Source organism: Canis aureus, chromosome 2 (assembly GCF_053574225.1).
Source record: "Canis aureus isolate CA01 chromosome 2, VMU_Caureus_v.1.0, whole genome shotgun sequence".
Classification (NCBI taxonomy): Eukaryota; Metazoa; Chordata; class Mammalia; order Carnivora; family Canidae; genus Canis; species Canis aureus.
Window position 1 is genome coordinate 60,476,809 of NC_135612.1, and position 17,159 is coordinate 60,493,967.

The 17,159-nt window shown below is 57.0% G+C and overlaps 1 protein-coding gene and 1 long non-coding RNA gene across 7 annotated transcripts in view; one reads left to right on the forward strand and one right to left on the reverse strand.

Annotated features, from left to right (window-relative positions):
- SORCS2 (sortilin related VPS10 domain containing receptor 2) overlaps positions 1–17,159 on the forward strand; it is a 459,489-nt gene that overhangs the window by 388,671 nt on the left and 53,659 nt on the right. The window contains exons 6-8 of the mRNA XM_077875105.1: positions 4,507–4,571; positions 8,024–8,142; positions 11,917–12,006. Of these exons, the coding sequence (XP_077731231.1) occupies positions 4,507–4,571; positions 8,024–8,142; positions 11,917–12,006 (274 nt within the window). The remainder of the gene's footprint in view (positions 1–4,506; positions 4,572–8,023; positions 8,143–11,916; positions 12,007–17,159) is intronic.
- Positions 1,462–12,574, reverse strand: LOC144299662 (uncharacterized). 6 transcript variants are annotated; one of them, XR_013366320.1, is made up of 8 exons: positions 12,294–12,574; positions 11,411–11,659; positions 9,745–9,966; positions 7,836–8,202; positions 6,331–6,443; positions 3,867–5,689; positions 3,569–3,681; positions 1,462–3,337 (listed from the first exon to the last, which is right to left on the reverse strand). It is a non-coding gene; the product is annotated as an uncharacterized LOC144299662 (long non-coding RNA). The 6 variants fall into 6 exon arrangements; XR_013366311.1 differs by having other exon boundaries at positions 1,462–3,681; XR_013366319.1 differs by having other exon boundaries at positions 3,569–5,689.

Genomic DNA, 17,159 nt, shown 5'->3' on the forward strand with positions numbered 1-17,159 from the left:
AAGCCCACCACCTTCCTCCCCTCCCCACTGCCCCTCCCTCCCCATTCCTGCCCCAGGACCCGACTCAGCCCCTGATGAGCTGCCCTTCTCCCATGCAGCTCCCCCTGCTCCATGGCTTCCTCCACCCCTGCCTGCATCGGCCCCCCTCTCCTGCCCCATCCAGTGCCTGGGCTCCCCTCCCACGCTCATGTTATCTCTTGGGAGGGTCTCAGTGATCAGTGTGAGCAGTGTCCTAATCTCATTGCCCCAGTGAGGAAGCTGGTGCTGGAGAAGCATCAGCGGGCTAAATGGGTGAGGCCGGGGTTGGGGGGGTAAGTGCCTGCTGGTGGGGTATACAGAGGGTGGAGGGGTGGCAGCTGAGGGTGCTGGTTCAAGACCCACCTCTGCTGCCCACCAGCCATGGCCATGGGCCATTCTTCTGCCTAAACCACCCCTGGAGTCGTGTGCACATGTGTTCTTCCCACCAAATTGCTCTTTCTTGCACACGAGCACATACACGCACGTGCATACACTCCTATCCTTTCCCTTTCTTACCTCGTTTGTACAACAGATATTGGACCAGGCTCTTTGTTGGGCCACAGTCCTGTCTCCCTAACAGTGACCATGGAGGGAGCTAGGGTCACGGCTTACAGCTGCAAGGTTGCAGGGAGGCCCGCATCGCTAACTCTGGAGCACTGGCCGGGTGGCCTGGGTGCCGTCCACTGATGTGGCTGCCCTGGAAGGGCCTGCTTCCTTCCCTGGAATCCCAAGGGGTGCCTCGATCACGAGCCTTGTCACTGATGTCAACTGTTGCTCCCCCAGGGCTCCCAGGAGGTGGGGAGGGGCAAGGAGGTGGGATTTCCGGACCCCAAGGGCCTGAGAAATTGGCAGAATGGCCAAGCGCCCCCGCACATCGGGTCCCAGGCCAGGCCGGGTGCTCAGATCTCTGGGGGCAAGAGACAAGCCCGCCTGCAGATACTGAAAGGTAAATTGGCACTAATTCAAACATGTGGTTAGCTCGGACAGATCAAGTGATTTCTCTCCCAAGTTTCTCCAATTGCTCTGAGCTGTTATGCGCAAGAGATAATCAGTCCAGACACTTGGCCCCTGGGGCCCAGGAACTTCTCCCGGAATGTGGTGACAGGCAGTGATGGGGCCCCCTCTCTTATAAGCAGCGAATAAGGCTGTTTTGACAGCATTTCTAGGGCATTCTTTGTCCTTGAACCGACAACAGGAATTGGCCAAAGCCCACGTTCCGCGTTCTGAGGCTCTGACCCCTTAAAGCTTTGGAGGGCTAAACAGCAAGCAAGCTCATTAGCATGGCCTTGTGGGGCTGAGGAAGGGCAGCCCCCGGGGTGGGGAGGTCCACTACCCTCCCTGTGGTCTCTCAGCAGCCCTGCAACCAAACCATAACAGACCCCTGGGAGCTGCCACACTGTGGACACTGACCATCCACCAGGTACCAGACGAGGGGTCTGAATATATCATCTTTATCAAGTCAGAACCACAGACCCTGGTCATCTCCCCCTCATGTTACAGAGGGGGAATCTGAGGCTCAGGGAGGCTGGGCACGTGTCCTAGGTTGTGCTGTCTGTAAGCAGCAGCCCAGGGGGGTGGGCTGCCTCTGCCTGTGGCTGGGGCCATGCCATTCGCCTCTGTGCTGGGCAGTCTGGTCGCCTGCATTTCTCCAGCCACGTCTGTGTCTCCTTCACCGCTCTGGCCCAAGCTGACTCGCAAAGCCTCAGCCTTCCTCTTCCATTAGCTCAGTGCCTGCCCAGCTGTGGGACAAATGGCAGGACCTCTGCAGTGGAGGGAGGGAACAGGAGACAGTCATCGCACCACAGGCCTAGTGCAGAGTCTCTGAGGGTGTATCAGGGCCCTTTGCGTTAGTGCTTAAGTGGCATCCAGCAGGCATGAAAGCTGACTCCCTGTGTCCCCAAAACACTGCACTCTTCAGAGATCTGCCTGCCCAGGGGTCATCTCACATGTCTGCTGCTTCTAAGCAGTGGGTCAAGGCCCTTCCCCAAATGCCATCTTTGGGGACCCCAACACACAGGAGGGCACAGAGGTCAACACTTGTCCTTTTCTGCAGGGAACTGGGCTGTATCTGCGGTGCTGGGCATTCAGCCTTGCATGGTCCTCAAAACCCATGACCAAGGGGGCCTGGGAAGGGACCCCAACCCACTGGGCCCCTGCCTGGTCCAGGGCCTGGTGTGGGCTGCTGGGGCTCAGTTGTGGGGTGCTTAATGGGAGAGCCAAAGAGTGAGAGGGACTGGGGGCGCTGCTCACTGAGTGGAAGGGGCAGGTGCAGACTGAGTGAGTGAGTCTGTGCAGGAGTGAGTGGGTGAGCCGGTGAGTGAGTAAATGAATGGATGAGGGAGTGAATGAGTGAGTGAGGGAATTAATGAATGAATGAATGAGAGGGGGATGGAGTCAATGAATTAATGAATGAGTGAGGGAGAGAATTAACGAATGAGGGAGGGAGTAAAGGAGGGAGGGAGTGAGTGAATGAATGAATGAGGGAGGAAATGAGCGAGTGAGGGAGTGAGTGAATGAATTAATGAATTAAGGAGGAAATGAATGAGGGAGGGAGTGAAGGAGGGAGCGAGAGGGTGAGCGGGTGTCACTACGTACTCTGCAGGTGGCCGGTGGTCCCACTAAAATCCCATTGGGCAGCTGAGGACCCGTCGGCAGGGCCCCTGGTAAAGGGACTGGGGCGGCCTTATGCAGAATGGAGCGGAAGATGTCAGGCCGCGGGCCTCACGTCGATCCTGGAGCACAAGTGCTCTGTTCCCAAAGCCCGGGGCAAGCCTCACCTGGAGATAGACTCTACTTGGGGCCAGAGCGGCTGGTGCGGGATCTGCGGTTTGCGGACTGCAGGGCCGCCCACCTGCTCGTGCAGGGCCTCTGCGGGGCACGTGGCACTCAGACCCACTTTTGGAAGACAGAGGCCCCTGGAGGATGAGGAACAGACAGGGGCCCCGGCGCCAGCCCCCCTCGCTTCCCTCCCCCACAGGCTAGCAGGTGGGGAGCAGAAAGGAGGCAGTTCCCAGGGGCCTTCCCGCGCTGGGGGAGGGACCGCCAGAGACCCTCTGCTTAGGGCACTCGCTCTCTGTACTAAGGGAAGCTCGGTGGCCCGGAGGGGACCCAGGGAAGGCAGCCTCTGGGCTGAGTGACCACGGGAACTGACTCCGTGTGCCGACTCTCACTTTGCTCTTCGGCAAAGGCCAGTGTCCAGGAGAGAGGTCATTTTGGTGGCTGGATTTTTAATACTCGTGTTGGCTCGAATGTCTGTTCTAACAGATGCAGTGAGCTCGCCAGACCCAGGCCACCAGCTCCGTTCTCGCTTAGGTGAGGGCTGAAGCAGGCAGAAGGTTTTCATGGGAGGTCAATGACCGTCCAGTAGCATACACAATGGTACAACCTGGCGAGCCCTGGACCACGTCACCTCTAAGGTTCCTCTCAGCTGGAGAGTGTGCACTTGACCTCCTGGGCACCAGGCCCTCACTGGGTGGGTGCGTGGGTGGCCCCATCCCTGCCTCCCCTGGAGGACGCTGCCCACCCCCAAAGCTGTGACCCTACGATGCACCTTCGTCTGCTCTTCTCTGGTCTCATGGAAGATCCCACGGGCAGCCACAGGCACTGTGGCCTCCTGGGCGCTGCCTGAGCCCCAGGATCACAAGAGCACGGCAGGGGCCGGCGCTGTGGTGGGTGGCAGGGTGTCACGGCAGGGAGCAGCGAGGGTGAAAGAGAGGGAGCCTGGTGTGAATCCCTGCTCTGCACTTCCAGCTGCACACCCCTAGGCAGGGGTAAGGGGTCATTTTGCTCCTCTGAGCCTTGGTTTTCTAATATACAAGATTAGGGCGGCTCAGTGGTTGAGTGTCTACCTTTGGCTCAGGGCATGGTCCCAGGGTCCCAGGGTCCCAGGATCGAGTCCCACATCAGGCTTCCTGCATGGAACCTGCTTCTCCCTCTGGCTGTGTCTCTGCCTCTGTATATCTCTCATGAATAAATAAAATCTTTAAAAAAAAAAAAAAAGATTAGGGTGATATTCCCAAACCTGGCCTAACCTTGTCCGGGTATTTTGATCATCCCCAAAACAATAGCAACAATAAAGATGCCAGGAATGTGAAGGTCTTCAGTAAAGCAGAGTCTTCTATAAAGAGTTTCATAGGGACGCCTGGGTGGCTCAGCGGTTGAGTATCTGCCTTTGGCCCAGGGCATGATCCCCGGGGTCCTGGGACTGAATCCCACATCGGGCTCCCTGCATGGAGCCTGCTTCTCCCTCTGCCTGTGTCTCTGTCTATCTCTCTGTCTCTCATGAATAAATAAATAAACCTTTTAAAAAAATAAAGAGTCTTATAAAAAAGAAGTTCTGGATACCTCCCCAGGAGCAGGTGGGGAGGACTGAGCCCTCAGACCCACGGAGCAGGAGTGGCTACCCAGGGCTCGGGGCCTGATGCGGGCTCTGGGACAGGGGCCTGGGGACTCGGTTCCCAGCACCAACCCCCACGCACTCTCTTCCAGGTCTGTATCTGGGGTGGATGCTGACCCTGATTTGGTCCACATGGAAGCCCAGGATGTCAGAGGAGGTAAGCCGGGAGGGGTGCGTGCACCAGGTGTCCCCCTGTGTCTTTACCCCAGCTCAGGGCCCAGCCTGGTGCACCCTAGGGCAGTTTCTTGGCTGAGCAGGGCCGCTATGTGATGATGTGGCGTAACTTTAAATGTGCTTGTTTTCCAGCTGGGGATAAATTGAAATCCAGGAGCTCCGCTCCGTGGAAAAGTCCATTAAGAGGGTGATTTGTTCTGGCCCCTGAGCATTGAGTGTTTCCTGTGCACTATGCCCCCCACCTCTGGTGCTGCTGAGTGCTGAGGCCAGGTGGGGGCCTCTGACGGCTGCCCCTTCAATGGGCGGGGGCCTGGCCACCCTAGCACAGCTGGCTTCATGCCAGAATGCACCCAGGGACCTTCCATGCTCTAAGAAAAATCCTCTGTGCTCCTGAGGGAGGAGCACTGACCGGCCCTAGGACTATGGCATATTCGAAAACCATGGGTGTTCTAGAACATCAGAGCCCAGATGACTGTTATTCAACACATACTTGTTGAGTTCCCTGTGGATCAGGCCCAGTGCTAACCTGCTGGGGACACAGGTGAACAAGACATAGTCCCGCCCTTTGCCTGGTTGGGGACAGTACAGATGCCAACCCTGTAGTACAATCCATGGGACCCGCATGCAGCCAGGAACGGGAACAGCAGAACTGGTGCCGCCCTGGTGCTGTCACTGCTCTGACCACATTCCCCTACAGGGGCTGGGACCATTGAGCCTCCTCCTGCTGGGCTTCTCTTAGAGTGGAGACCTCTGTAGGTTCACATTTAACAAACGGTGGGAGTTGACAAGTGACAAGCAGTAGAGCTCCTTGGATAGGACGTACTATGTGGAAGGCAGTGTCAGAGCCCAGCCACGGAGAGTCCCAGCTGAGACCAGAAGCACTGGCATCGGCTCCCAGCCTGCCAAGTGCCAGCTGTGTGACCCTGGGAATGTCACCTCTCCTCCCTGCTCCTCCATGTCCTCATCTGTGAAATGGGTCAACGCACATGTGCTGCTCAGTGCGGGGAATTCATGGGCGAGCGCTTGGTGGTGGAGGGTGGAAGCTGCTGATGGGCCTCTTAACCTTTTCTAAGCCCTCAGCTCTTTCCAGGATCTGCTGTCCTGTGGGGAGGTGGGGGGCAGGTGTTATGGTCACTTCTGTTTCACCAGAACAAAGTTCAGAGGGGTTCTGGGCTTGCTCGCACTCACAGGGTCATAGGCCATTATAGACCCCAGCTCCTGCTATGCTCCACCCACAAATCCAAAAGCATCCCTGAGGCCTCGCTGAGGGTGATACAGGGACTGACACCTCCACAGAGCTCAAGGCAGCAACAACGGGGGAGGTTGTGTCGGGGTATGCCCATCTTCAGTGAGGAGGAAGGACAGGCTGGCATCCTGGACAAGGAGACCCATTTTCATGGAGCGATGATTCCCCATGACCTGCCCTCCCTGGGGGGAGGAGGAGCCCTCAGCCCAACAGCAGCAGAGCACATGAAGACCCTCCAGAACTGACATGCCCCCTGAGTGGTGTCCCCTCCACTGAAGACCACATGTGTTCCCCTGCTTCCCAACACCTGGCAGCCCCACCCCAGCCTGGGAGCCCCATTAGAATCCAGTCCAGCCAAGCTCTGGCACGACATCTGGACCCTCTGGTTCTCCCCCAGTTGTGACCCCCTCACCCCACCTACCGCAGCCAGCCTGAACTATGCAGGCGCTCCCCAAGGTCACCTTGGCAGCTCTCTTCCCCTTTCTGGGACACTCACCCCCATTTCTCCATCTTGGGTTTCTTGTTTCCTTGGATCACCTTCCCTGCCAGCTGCCTTCCTGGTGCCTGGGCTGCCATCACAGCTCCGCACACCACCCTGGGCCTGGAGCTCTGTGGGGAGAGGATGGGGTCTGATTGATTCACCTCTGTGTCCCCAAGACAGCTGCCTATTGAGTCAGCACAGGACCAAATGCCAGCTGCCCTGAGCAGGTGCAGGCCACTGTGAGTGACTGAGCGAGCGAGCGAGTGAGCAAGCAAGTGAATGACTGAGGGAGTGAGCAAGTAGATGAATGAGCGAGTGAGTGAACAAGTGAGTGAATGATTGAGTGAGTGAATAAGTGAATGAGTTAGTGAGTAAATGAATGAATTAGTGAATGAGTGAGTGAATGAGTGGGTGAGTGAATGAATGAATGAGTTAGTAGGTGATTGAGTTAGTGGGTAAATGAGTGAATGAATGAGTGAGTAAATGAATGAGTGAGTGTGTGAATGAGTGAGTGGGTGGGTGGGTGGTGGGTGAGCCCGTGAACAGGCGCGAGCAGACTGTTGACTCTGCACGGGGCCTGGGCGAGTCTTTCCCGGTGCGCCGGCCGCTCAGCGGGGAGGAGGACGGGGTCCCGGGGCAGGTGGGCAGGGGCACCTCACCACCCTTGGAGGTGCGCGTCATAGGGCTTTGGGGCAGAGCACCCCAGGTGGGGGTTGACCTGCCGCCGTGTTAGGGCGTGGGTCTTCTCGCACGCTGGGCACTCCCCACACCCTCCAGCCACCCAGGCTGGTGGCAGGACATGCCCAGAAGTCCCCGGTGACTGGGAGTGCCCTTGTGGGCTGACGTGGGCCCGTGGTTAAACCCCGCTGCTGCCCCACAAGCTGGGAGGCAGAGCTGCCTTACGACGTGTAGGCTCGCCACCCCCGCCCCCGCCGTGCACAACTTCCCTGGAAACTTTCCCCCAAACTGTGGTAAATAAAAACAGCCGCCGGCTGCAAAGTGTGCTTTCGATTGTGCCTGACTGAATATTTAGGCAAAGCCTTTGCCTAAAGTTGGGGGAAGAAAGGGCTCTTGGCTCCCACCCCGCCCCACCCCTGTTTAGGTAGGGGAGACTCCAGGGGCAGGAGGGGTCCCCTGCCATGAGGGACGCTGTGGGTGCCCACCGTGGCCCCGTGCTGTACGTTCTGTGGGCGCCGGCCCCTTGGCTGGTGTGGGATGTCCCACCCACGTCCCGACCTCACCTGCGTGACTTTGGCCCAGGGTCCGCGCACAGTCCCCGTCAAGAGCCACTGCTGAATACTTGCAGCGTGGCGGCCCTGGGGTCTCTGCCGCGGCGGACTCTGCGGGTCTAGTAGGAGAGCTGGGCCGTCCACGCCCCCGGGGGCAGGCACGGCTGTGTTCCCGCAAACTTTCTTGGCGAGACCCGCCCTAGACGCATTACCTGCCCTCCCCTCAGTCTTGGTTTCACCATCCAGGGGATGGGACCACGGTGGGACCGTCCTGAGGATTCAGCAGCGCACCTGGCTCATAGCCGCCACCGCTGGGCGGCAGGTGCAGGCCCCCGTTGGGACTCAGACCCGCAGACAAGCCCGCTGCAGCAGTGTCCGGCGGGGCCCGGAGCGGGCCAGCGTGTCGCGGCGTCCGAGGCTGAGTCTGGCTCTTCCTGCGGCCTGGGTCCGAGCGGGTGGCACTTTCCTGTCCCCTGCAGGGTTCCGCTATGTCACCTGCCAGATCCACAACTGCTCGGAGAAGACGCTGACAGCTCCGTTCCCGGGCCCCATCGACCACGGTTCTCTGACGGTGCAGGACGATTACATCTTCTTCAAGGTAAGGACGCTTCTGGGCCTCTTGGCAATGGGCAGTCGGCGACGCGGGGTGCACACCGCGCTGGGGAAGGTGGAAGCACGGAGACAGGAGCCAATAAAACGGCTCTTTTACTTCCAGGGGCTACTTCATTCATACCCCCCCACCCACCCACCACAGTGGTAGTGGCTGCAGAGAACCCACAGAGGCCCCCCCCAAAACCACCTGCTCCTCCTCCCTTCTGCCCCTTGGGGACCTCCCACAGCTCGGGGCCCCCAAGCCCAAACCCACTTTGCTCGCCTTGGCTTCACTGACTTTGGAACTGATAGGGGCTTTCTTTGGTCATTGCCCTTGGTGGCCAGGCACCAGCTGGGCACAGCCTGGCGGCCAGGACCTGGCTGCCTCTACACACAGGTACTCAGGTCACAGTTGGGACCACCCTTAAAAGACATGTGCTCTGACCATGTGCTCTGACCATTCAGAAACTCCAGTTAACAGCTGGTCATACCACTTTCTTGATTACTTCCACTGATGAGGAGCTCACTCCTTGCAAAACAGCCTATCCCGCTCCTGGATGGCTCAAATTTTTAGAGTCCATTCTGGCACCGAGACAGAGTGTTTCCTCTACTCCTATCTGGTGGCTCCTGTCCTGCCCTCTGGGACTCCATGAGACAAGTCCAAAAATGCCTACGGAAGGCTCCCCACAACTCGCGGCCTCTTCTTTGCCTGGTCTCAGGGATGTTTCATTACCCCAGCTGCCCTGTCCACCCGCGAAATGTGCCAGGCCCTCCTGCAAAACTGGCAGGAGGCGGGGGCATCACAGCCCCCCATTAGAGCAGGCCAGGCAGGAGGATCTTGCCCCTGTTCTCCTCGGCCTCTGTGACATCCCTCGGCTTCCCATCTCCTCTGCGTGATCACACACTCCAGTCCCACGTCTCTTTCTCCACCTGCTGAACTCCCGTTCTCCTTCCAAGACTTAGTCACACACCACCTGCTTCAGGAAGCCTTCCCTGATTCCATTCTACGTCAGGCCCACTGGCTGCCTCCTCAGAGCTCAGCCAGCCCTGCGTCTTCCTGGGTCACAGCCGGGCCACGCCATGTCATCCTTTACTGTCGACACCAGACTCCGCAGTCAGCGGGTGGGCTCTGCGTCTGTACCCAGAGGGAGGATGTGCACCCCCGGAGCTGGGGGGCAGCTGGGTCACAGGCCTGGTTGTTGGGGGAGCGGGAAGAAATGGGGGGAGCGTGCAAGGACACGGGGCTGGCTGATTGGGCATCTGGTCCATCCGATGTGGAAGGAGCCAGGCTCACCGGGGCCACGGGCGAGGTGGGGTAGGACACGGCCCTTGCTCATGGCCGCGAGGACGGGGCACCTGGTCATCCGGGGTTTGCTCTGTCTGTGCTCAGATGGGACTGTGGCGCTCTCAGCTCCGTCCTCACCATCACAGTGGGCTGCTCTGACCTTGGGACTAGGGATGCACCTGCTCCTGCGGCCAGGGGCCGTGGGTCTCCATCGGATCCTGTCCTGAGGGGCCATGGTCCCCGTGTTTCTCAACTGCCCAGAATAGCTGTTCCTAACCCCCAACTGGGAGATTCCCTGGGGGCTGCTCCCCTGCAGACTCTTACCTTGGTGGGGGGTTCCCTGCAGGGAGCCCATTGTAATCGCTGGGAAGTAGTCCTGCCTCCACCTGCCCTCCTTCCTGGTCTTCGGAGGATCCCCGCCCAGTGCACCGGCCTCTCCCGCCACTCCTCGCCACCAACACCGTGTGCGATGAGCCCAGAGTCCTTCCTGGGACCCCCACAGGGTGCCAAGTGGTTCACGGTGCCGGTCCCTTCCCTGGAGCTGCGCTGTGGGCCGGTGTGGGACCAGAAAGAAGGGTCTGGGCCTCAGGGGACAGAGACCCAAGCAGGGCTCCGAGCCTAATGGCACCACCGACTGAGCCTCTATGTGCCGACCCGTGACATGGGCACGACAAGCCCTGGCCGCCTGGGGACCTGGACGGATGGCGCCGGGGACAGGCCTGCTGGTCTGGCGAGGACCTGCCCTCCCGGGAGGACGCGCAGCGGCTCAGCCGTCTCCACCTGCTCCTCCGGGTCGGAGGCTCAGCCGCAGCCCGGCCCAGGCGCCAGCGTGGCGGTTCCGAGGGGGTGGGGGCCGCGCGGGCAGACCCCACCCGCACCCGCACCCGCACCCGCACCCCCCACCGCCCCCGCCCCGCCCCGCGAGGATGTTGCTGTGCTCTGGCCATCCGCTTCCAGCGCAAACGCCACATTCGCATCTCGGGGAAGGCGGCGCCCCTGCTGGCCCCCTGCCTCGGGCCTGAACCACGGGCCCCTCGTGCCGTGGCCTGTGGGGGATGCAGGGTGTCACGTTTGCAGGCTGGGCATCCGCCCAGGGCGCCCCAGAGCAGCCGTGTCCGGGAGCTCAGCGGCTGGCAGACGGGGCTGTGAGGAGGGGCACCCGCTTCTCGCCGCCGTCTCTCCGGCGTCCTCCCCGACCTGCGCAGCGGGTCTCTCTCTCTGGGCTGCGTGGCGCTTCCTTCTGAGGAAGCAGGATGCCACCTCCTCCAGGAAGTCGGCCTGGCCTCTCCCACCCCGGGCGCCCTCTCTGAGCCCCCAGGACCCCCGTGCGTCCCCCACCCCGACACTGCCAGCTCAGGGAGCCGCAGGGGCCAGACCAGCACAGACCTCACAGCCCCTGCCCTTGGGGCGGAGTTGTCTGGAGAAAGCTGGTCAGCCTCGTCATCACGATGCTTTGCGCACGACGGGCCTGCTGTGGTGGGTGGATGTGGAGGGGCCACGTGCTGCCCTACCAGCTTCCGGGTGCGAATCCCCACAGCGGCCCCATCTCTTGGCTTCTGCTCCTCCCATTTCATGGGGCGGGGAGACTGAGGCTCAGAAGCCGGTGCCCAGGCCAGCTGGCTCATGGGGGTGGAGCTGGAGTCTGAGCCCAGGCGGGGATGCGTGATGGCCTATGCTGCATTGCCGTGCGCACACGCGTGTACACACCACAGGACTCATGCTCACGCACTCCTGCATAGAATTCACCTCCACGTGCTTGCACATAGCGAGTGCACACATGTGGGGTGCCGTGTCCACAGGCGCGCAGAACACAGGCTCACACGTGGTGAGACATAGAGGTCGCCCATCACCCCCCACCCCACGCCACTGCCCTGTCCTGTCCCATTGGCCGCCCCCTCGCCCTCTCGCCCCACCCTCTTGCCCGCGCCCCTCCAAGAGAGAGCCTCTCTTTTCCTGGCTCTTCTGTGACCGCCCGCGGGAGACGACGTACTCATCTCCGGGGCCTCGGTATTCTCATCTTTAAAATGGAAGTGATGGCGGTTTGTGGAGCTGTTGTCAGGAGACCGGACGAGCTGAGCGGTGCTCCGGACGGTGCCGCCACGTGGGCAGTCTCAGCATGTGTTGCCTCCTGTTTCGTCCCACCTCATGGTTTGATGGTCATCTTTTGTGGCTCGAGCTTCCTCCCCTCAGTGGCTCAACCAAGGACTCTCCCTGGGGGAGAAACTTCCTCTGCCTTGTACTGGAACATGGATGTAGTAGGGGAACAGGTGGTGAGAGAGCACGGGGTAAGGTTAGTTCTAACAGAGAGACGCAGAAGGCTTCCCAGAGGAGGGGCGTCTGGTGTGGGGTTTTGAAGGGTGAGTAGGAGTCTGTCCATTTCAGGCAGAGCAGGTACAAGCAGAGTGAAAGGCCACTCTCAGCAGCCGAAACACAATGACCACGCGGCTTGACTGGAAACTAGCTTCTTAAAAATGTGTTTCTTCCCCCTCCTGCTAGGCCACCTCAACAAACCAGACCAAATATTACATCTCTTATCGCCGCAGTGAATTTGTTCTGATGAAGCTGCCGAAGTACGCACTGCCAAAGGTAAGAGTGACTTCGCCATCCCACCTGGCTCTGTAGCCAGGTCCCGACCCACGCGGACCCATGGGTCGCAGGGCTCCTGACAGGCACTCAGTGGTCCCCAGGTCAGGATGGACAAGATCAGGGATGGCTGTGCTTCCTGCAACCACCGTCCTCTCCCACGGTCTGCCCCATCCTCAGTGCGCCCAGCTCCATCCCATCAGAGGGCCTCGGCCATGCTCTTCCCTCCGCCTGGCCTGCCCCTTCCCCAAACCCGGGCACCTGTGACGTCTCAGAGAAATGGCCCTTACTCGGGTCTCTCCCAGCCGGTCCAGGCCTTGGTTTCCCTCTGCACCCCGTCCTCTGCTTTCCTGACACACAGGGTGCTAGCAAACCCCGAGTCCCTCTCCTGCTTTCATTTGGAGTTGGCAGGTGTGGGGCCGTTTCTGTTTCATTCACCCCTACGTTCCAACTGCCTAGTACGGCCACAGATGCATAGTAGGTGCTGCATTAATGCTACTTCCTTCCCTTTCCTGGGCAGGCAAAGAAGGGGGGCATGGGGGCTGCGCAGACCCTGCCCCCAGCCCTGCCTCAGGACCAAGCCTCACAGTGCCCTCCCTGCCGATGTTGTTTCCGTGTCACAAGGGAGGTGATGGACATTCAGAGAGGCTGAGTCACCTGTCTGAGGTCACACAGCTAGTATAGGCCCAAAGCTGGTCTGAGGGCAGCCTCATGCCCCCTCTCCCTCCGGAGAACCTTGGATGTGGCCCCTTCACAGAGCCCAGGCACGGATGGGACCAGCCCCTCCTCCTACATACGTTTACTGAGCATCGAATATAAGCTAGGAAGCATGCTAGGGCCTGATGCTATGGCTGTGAACCAGATACCCCAGCTCCTGCCCGTGTGGGGCTTTCAGAGAGGGAATGAACAGAAAACCAAGTAGACAAATATATGAAATGATCTCAGGTTGTGCGTTACCCCATGAGGGAAGGAGAGGCAGAGACCGAGGGTGATGGGGTAGGGGAGTCGTCCCTGAGGGGGGCTGTCCCTGGGGGGACATTTTCTCTGAAGTCCTAAAGTCTTGAGGTTGTGGGAAAGCTGTGCAGGTGGAGGGATGGGCTTGTGCAAAGGCCCTGGGGTGGGAGGGAGCCTGGTTGTAAAGCAGTGGCTGGGAGTGGGGAGAGGAGATCGTTGCTCTGGGCCCTGCAAGCCCAGGTGCAGGGGGGTGCAGTGCCCTGTTGTAAACTCCTCCACACCTGCACCTGTGCTAGGCTGTGCTGGCCACCGGGACACCTCTCCAGAGCCAGGCACAGGAGAGTACTTAAGGGTATTTTTTTAAAAGAAAACTTTAAAACTTCTTCTTAAAAAAAGAAGAGAAAGGGGATAAAATGGGAAGGAAAAGAAAGGAAATGAGCAAGTTGCAGAGATTCACTCCAGGCTTGGATAAGCCAGGAAATGAAAAGCTAATGGTTTCACATAGGGCAAGTGGCATTCACGTCCCTGAGGGTGAGGAGCCTTTCAGCCTCTGGGGCCTTTCCTTTCTACTCCCCGGGGGCTGCAGCTTCAGAAGCACCCGATGTCCCGGAGCAGGGGAGGGGGACAGCGGGCCAGGAGGAGTGAGGTGGACGCCCAGGCCTTCCTTGCTCCCCCGTGACATGGGGCCCAACTGTGGGCAGCTGCTGCCCCTTGCCTGGACCAGCAGCCAGGCCACTTCTGAAGGAGTTCTAAGGAGCTGATGGCCACAAGTCGTGACCTCTGAGGTCTTGAGCACTGGCTGCAGCTCCCTGGGCCTCAGCATCATTGTCTGCAGTGATGAGGTGGCAATGTGTGTTCCTCAAAGTCACCCATGGGGTCTGTGGGAGGCACCCCTGCAGGTGCCCCACTGCAGAGCCTTGACGGTAGCATCACCTGCCAGCTTCCTTCATCCCCATCTCTGTGGGGAAAGGGGGTCATCAAAAAGAATCTTGAGGCTTTGATAGAAGGCACAGCCTGCACATCATAAGTGGGTGGCAGGAAAGAGAAACATACAAGTCCCCGTGTCATCCAGTTTCAAGGGATTGTGACTTTGCATTGGCACTAAGTATGCTCACTTGGGGCCGAGCCAGTGACAGGCAGCCGGGGATGATAGACAGGCAGCTGGGTTGCTCTTGGGAACATTCCCTGTCCCCCCCACCCCCCCTGACCCCAGACCATTATCATCTTGCTGAGTGCTTTGTGCAGCAGAACAGCAGGTCTGCTTCCTCTTCACCAAATCCAGGGGAGAGGCCAGGCCGCAGGGTCTCCCACCAGCAGCCTGTAGAACCGGCTAATTGAGTTTCCTGGTCAGATTTTGTCGTTCTTTGGTGAGTTTGTGACTCTTGCCTATTTTCTCTCCTCAATCCACCTCTGTCTTTTATTTTTTTCTTTAAACGAAATCACATCGGGAAAACAATAGAAATTACACCAGAGAGGAGCCTCCCTCCCCCCTCCCGTTACCCCATCCCTCATCTGCAAGATCCTGTCGGGTTCTTGCCCTCCTTGGTCACATGCCCAGGTGACTTTTATGTCACTGAATCATTGTGGGCACTCAGTCTACAGCCTGATGTTGTATCGTGAGGATTTTTCCAGAATGATGCGCGAGATCCACTGAAAGGGACTGTAGAACTTTCTGTTGAGGAGACTTCACCTGGTTTAAGCCAGAGTCTATTGTTTGGGCACTTGGGTTGTTTCCATTTGTCAGGCTTGCCAACAGGGCAGCAGTGCTTACACACTGTGCCTGCAGGTATTTGTTTTATTTCCTCAAGGTAAAATCTTAAGAAGGACATCTAAACAAAGAATTTAAATATTTATGTAGCTTGCTTGCCCTCTAAGAGGGTCCCACCGCACCCCTGGCAAAGTTGGGACAGACCGGTGTTGATGTAATTTTGGAATATAGGTGAGGTTTGGTGAGGTGAGGTTCGGAGCCCATGACCAAAAAAGAATTCTTGAGAAGTCTTTGGTGCAAAAAAGATTATTTTATTAAAGCACGGGGATGGCACCCATGGGCATAAAGAGCTGCCCTGGGGTCATGAGGGGTGATCCATGATAGACTTTCAAGTTGGGAGGGGGTCAGAGAGAGTGGAAGTGTCTAAGGAATTTGGAAGCGGGGGTTTCCAGGACCTGGAGGGGATTGGCTATTGTTGGGAGAAGGTCGTTTATTACCATCTAATAAAACCCTAGTCCTGAGACCCTTCAGATGCATGTCGGTGGGTCATACGCTTGGGGGATGATTCCCAACATGGATCTTGGGAGGTAGAGATGAAGGAAGCTTCTAAAGGAATTTTATATGTTCCAGTAGACTGACAGGATCCTGCAGGTGGGCTAGGATTCCTTTTGCCCTCAGTATCAACATCGAGGCAGCTGAGCTCCTGGAGGAATGTCACTCGCCCCGTTTCCAGGACTTGTCAGTGGGTTGTAGGTAGTAAGGAAATTTAATAATTTCTCTTCTACCTTTGTTTCCCACATCACTGCTCACTTCAAGTATCTGTCACTGGGCTGCAGGTTATAAGGACATTTCATTGTATCTACATTTCCTTCTGGAAGCTAGGTTATCGATAAAAATGGCTTTTTCTTATAAATTGCTAGGGCATTTGTAAACTGAAGGGGACTCATGTCTTGCAGGATTGTGATCTCTATAAGTTAACTCTGTGTTTTTTTCTTTCCTTAGCCTTAGGGCAGCCAAGAGTGCCTGAGGAATGTCACACACATCCCACTTGGGGGTGGGGGGGTCATTAGCAGAGTGTCACCCTTTGCTTTGTCCTCAACTAGCCTTCTGTTCCCATCAGTGTCAACAGAGCCCTGACAGATTTTGTGTTGCATCAGTTCTTTTGGCATTCCTTCTACTTCAAAAGGCATGATTGGTACCATTCTTCTGTTTTAATTCACCTGTCTGTAGAAACTAGAAAAGGTAAACAGGTTTTTATTATCTTTGCCAGCATGCTTTGTTTGAGTTATTTACTTGTAATGATTTTTTTTAAATACCACCTTTTTTAACAAGAAAAAATCAGCAAAGGCTATAAACAGATTAAAGGGAAAAAAATCCAGATAACATTCATAAGCTTAAAATAAATGCAAATTTACTTTAAAGTGAAATAGTCCTTTATTTGTAATACCTTTTATAAAATAAAATATAACCCACAAAGCATAAAAATGAAGGAGAAGAGGTACCTGGGTGGCTCAGTCGGTTGAGCATCTCACTCTTGGCATCGACTCAGGTCATGGTCTCACATGTCATGGGATTGGGCCCTGCACTGGGGTCCCCACTCAGCCGGGAGTCAGCTTGGGGGATTCTCTCTCCCTCAGCCTCCCCCCCCCCCCCGTGTCCATGTGCTCTCTCTCTCAAATCAATCAATCGATCTTAAAAAAAAAAAAAAAGAATGAAAGAGGAAGGGGCGGCAGGGGAGGTGGTGGGGCAGGAAGCATCAGCTCCCCATCTTCTCACTTAGACAACAGTGGCTCCTACAGAATCTGTCCAGTGCAACTGTTTTAGAACTCGGGTGTCTATTCAGAGGCTTGCAGCATCCAGGGGAACATTTGGACAGTAAATCAAGGTCAATTTCCACAATTTCAGCTCTTCCCATGATAGCAGCAGCCCACTCCCCACCCCAGCCTTGCGGCAGGCCACTATGCTCATGTGCCTGGAGAAGCATGCACATGGATATTCTCCGAATACTGGGGGTCTGCACTGGGGGTTGATTGCTGCTTCTGATCATGGAGGTATAGGCATCCTGGTGCGCAGCCGTTGCTGCAACCAGTACCAGCCGAAGCAGCTTCCAAGGGATTTAAAGGTCAGAGCCTGTTTCCACCCCCTGACTTCCATTTATATTCCCTCTTCTCCCCTTTTGGGAGCTGGACATTTAGAGACTATGACATTCAAAAGCAACCACACATATGTTGAAATTTAGAAAAGTCGCCGAGCATGCCCAGGGGAGATCTCAGGTTCACTTAAGTTTCTACCTCAGACTGATCCCTGATACAGAAACAAAAAACAACAAACCCTTAGGAAAAGAGAGAACCTGATTTCCAGAGTTACCACATTATTAGATTCCAATATCCAGCTTTCAGTAACAACAACAAATTACAAGGCATAAATACATATATATATATATATATATATATATATATATATATATATATATATATAAAATTCGATCAAAGGA